Raw genomic sequence first — 2,758 nt, 5'->3', positions numbered from 1 at the left:
GGGGTGGACATTCTTGTTTCAACTCCAGGAAGACTAGTAGATTTGTTGGAAAGAGCTAGTTTCACTGCAGAAGAATAGGTATCTGGTCTTAGATGAGGCAACTAGGATGTTGGACATGAGTTTTGAACCCCAGATTAGGAAGATTGTAGAACAAATAGATATGCCCCCAGCAGGTGAATGTAGTGCTCAAAACCATTTGAATTCACTTAGTCCAAACAACAGTGAAAATAATGAAAATGGTAATTAGATAGTATTAGTTAATTTTGATTAAAATCATTAATATTTTCTTTGTTTTATTAGTAATATTTTTTATATTGAATCGTGTATTTATTCATTTGTTATTTTATTGATTGTAGGTGAAGATTTAAAGCTATTTTGTTGTTGAAGGTGGAATCTTGGCAATTTAGTGGACTCAATTTCTTAATGTTTTTTGAGATTGTTATGTATGACATAATATGTCTATTTTAAATGTTAGTAAGATAATGTTTTCCACTACTAAGTAAAAATATTCTACACTGCACTATGGTGAACATTGTTTAACTATTGGTTTATCGTTGTAAGACTTTTATGTAAATTTTTAATATATACGATGAACACCTTTTATTTTATTTTGACTCTTTATATATATTTTATTGTGTATTTATATTTGGTTAATTTTATAAAATAAAATTGTAAATTATTATATAATTTTTATAGATAACAAAAGAATAATATTTATAGCAAATTTGTTACGTTAAAACCTATACCAACAAAAAGAAGCTGTCACTTAAATGTATAGCAACATAATCAAAACTGTAGGTATAACTTTTAAAAATTATGGCTTAACCATATACCAACAGTGAAATTTCCGTAGGTAACAATCAAATATTTACAACAACGAAAAACATTTTGTCACTATATCCTATAGCCACGGAGAAATTTCGTAGGCATTGGGCGATTATATACCACGAAAAAAATCTCCGTCGGTATAGGTAATTTTGGTTATCCCTACGGTTTTTATACGTTTACCTACAGATTTTCACTGTCGCTAAACGTTCAATTTCTTGTAGTGTTGGGAAAATGCGGAAGGTGGTGGTTGATAAAAAGGTGGTCTTGAAGGGTGATATTGAGGGTATGAAGCTTGTGTGGTTGCGGCCACATATGGATAAGGAATGTAAGGTGTTTGTGGTATCGGGGGCTGGAAGTTTGGGGGTCGATAAGAATTAATGGGTGGAAAATAAGAGACTATGGGGTTTACAATTACAGCGTTAGCGTCCCCTTCTTTCTTTTTTGTGAAGGTCGCTTGGGGTCTTTTTATGCCAGTTGCTGCACATACAATCTTGCCACTCCTCATCCCACTTTCTATCCTTTCTCCTATCATGACAAGGTCAGAAAAGTTTGATGACATACTTCCAATCATCTTATCATAAAAAGGCGATTGGAGAGTAGCCATAAACATACCAACCATTTCTTTTTCAGATAAAGGAGGTTCTACTTGTAATGCCATTTCCCTCCACCGTTGCGCATATTCTTTGAAAGCTTCGTTGTCCTTTTTCAATAAATTTTGCAATTGCATCCTATCAGGGGCCATGTCAATGTTGTACCTGTATTGCCTCAAGAAAGCATCAGCCAAGTCTTTCCACGAACGAATACGACTTCGCTCAAGATGCATATACCAACTTAACGATGCCCCACTCAAACTATCTTGAAAAAAATGAATGAGAAGTTTATCGTTATGAGCATGAGAAGCCATTTTTCTGCAATACATAGTTAGATGATTTTTAGGACATGTGTTGCCTTTGTATTTTTCAAAGTCAAGAGCCTTGAATTTTAGATGGATAGTCACATCAGGAACCAAACACATGTCGAAAGCTTCGAGACCATAAACATTATGCCCCTCAATTGCTTTGATTCGCTCTTCTAAGACATGAAATTTTTCCTTCGATTGTGTATCATCCCCAATGTGAGGTTGATGCCAATTTCCGTTAGCATCAAAATGGGGCACTTGAGGTACACTATATGGAATATTTTTTGTGGGTATAGTGTTTTGGGGTGGCACATATCCCAGATGAGGTGGGATTTGTGATTGGTTTAAGTTTTGGAGATTGACAACTGAGTGGTTTTGGTTATTTTATATGGGGTTGATGACTACAGGCGGAGTATAACCAGGCGGGAGACCATATATAGGAAATTGCATAGTTGCAGTGCGGAATTGTTGGTTAGTCGGGGTAAAACTCAGTAGATGAGAAGAAGTAGTTTGGTGTTCTTCATTTACAATTGGAGGATCCCCATCTGTATTCTCCTTCCTCACCAAAGCATGTATAGCTTCCAAGATTCGATCGACCTTTTCCTTCAATTGGTTGACATCCGCTCTTATCACCTCTTGGTTTTGCTCGAGTTCATCCATGATCTTGGAATTCGCGCGCGTTCGATAAGGGTGTCGGGGAATCAGCTTTATTGATTTTTGTATGTTTTTTTTTATAAAAAAAAATAATAAATAAATAAATAAATAAAATTTCTATGAGTATGAAAATATGAATGTGATGGAAATGAAATAAATTGATTAATTATGATAGTTGGATAGTGGGGAATCATACGCCTTAGGTAATAGCAAGAACAAATTATTAGTGAAGAAAATATGAGGACTGGAAATCAAAATAGAAAATCCTTCATTGATAAGAAAAAGAGTACATCATATTTAAATTAAAAACTACATTGACTGTGGGATTTCAATCTTATCTTTTAATAGGACAACCAATCTTCTCCTCCAATTCTTCTA

The 2,758-nt window shown here is 34.4% G+C and overlaps 1 protein-coding gene and 1 long non-coding RNA gene across 2 annotated transcripts in view; one reads left to right on the top strand and one right to left on the bottom strand.

Moving 5' to 3' along the window:
* The window catches only part of LOC101495159 (uncharacterized), a 2,485-nt gene extending 1,877 nt beyond the window's left edge, over nucleotides 1-608 (top strand). Inside the window, exon 4 of the long non-coding RNA XR_012163520.1 lies at nucleotides 357-608. This is a non-coding gene — a long non-coding RNA (uncharacterized lncRNA). The remainder of the gene's footprint in view (nucleotides 1-356) is intronic.
* LOC101489332 (uncharacterized) overlaps nucleotides 1-2,386 on the bottom strand; it is a 10,365-nt gene extending 7,979 nt beyond the window's left edge. The window contains 2 exon segments of the mRNA XM_073369476.1: nucleotides 1,244-2,091; nucleotides 2,146-2,386. Of these exon segments, the coding sequence (XP_073225577.1) occupies nucleotides 1,244-2,091; nucleotides 2,146-2,386 (1,089 nt within the window).
* Nucleotides 2,387-2,758: the final 372 nt, after the last annotated feature.

Source organism: Cicer arietinum, chromosome 6, assembly GCF_000331145.2.
Source record: "Cicer arietinum cultivar CDC Frontier isolate Library 1 chromosome 6, Cicar.CDCFrontier_v2.0, whole genome shotgun sequence".
In the NCBI taxonomy this organism is placed as follows: domain Eukaryota; kingdom Viridiplantae; phylum Streptophyta; class Magnoliopsida; order Fabales; family Fabaceae; genus Cicer; species Cicer arietinum.
The sequence above is the reverse complement of the archived record's forward strand: the minus strand, read 5'-3'. Positions and strand labels throughout refer to the sequence as shown.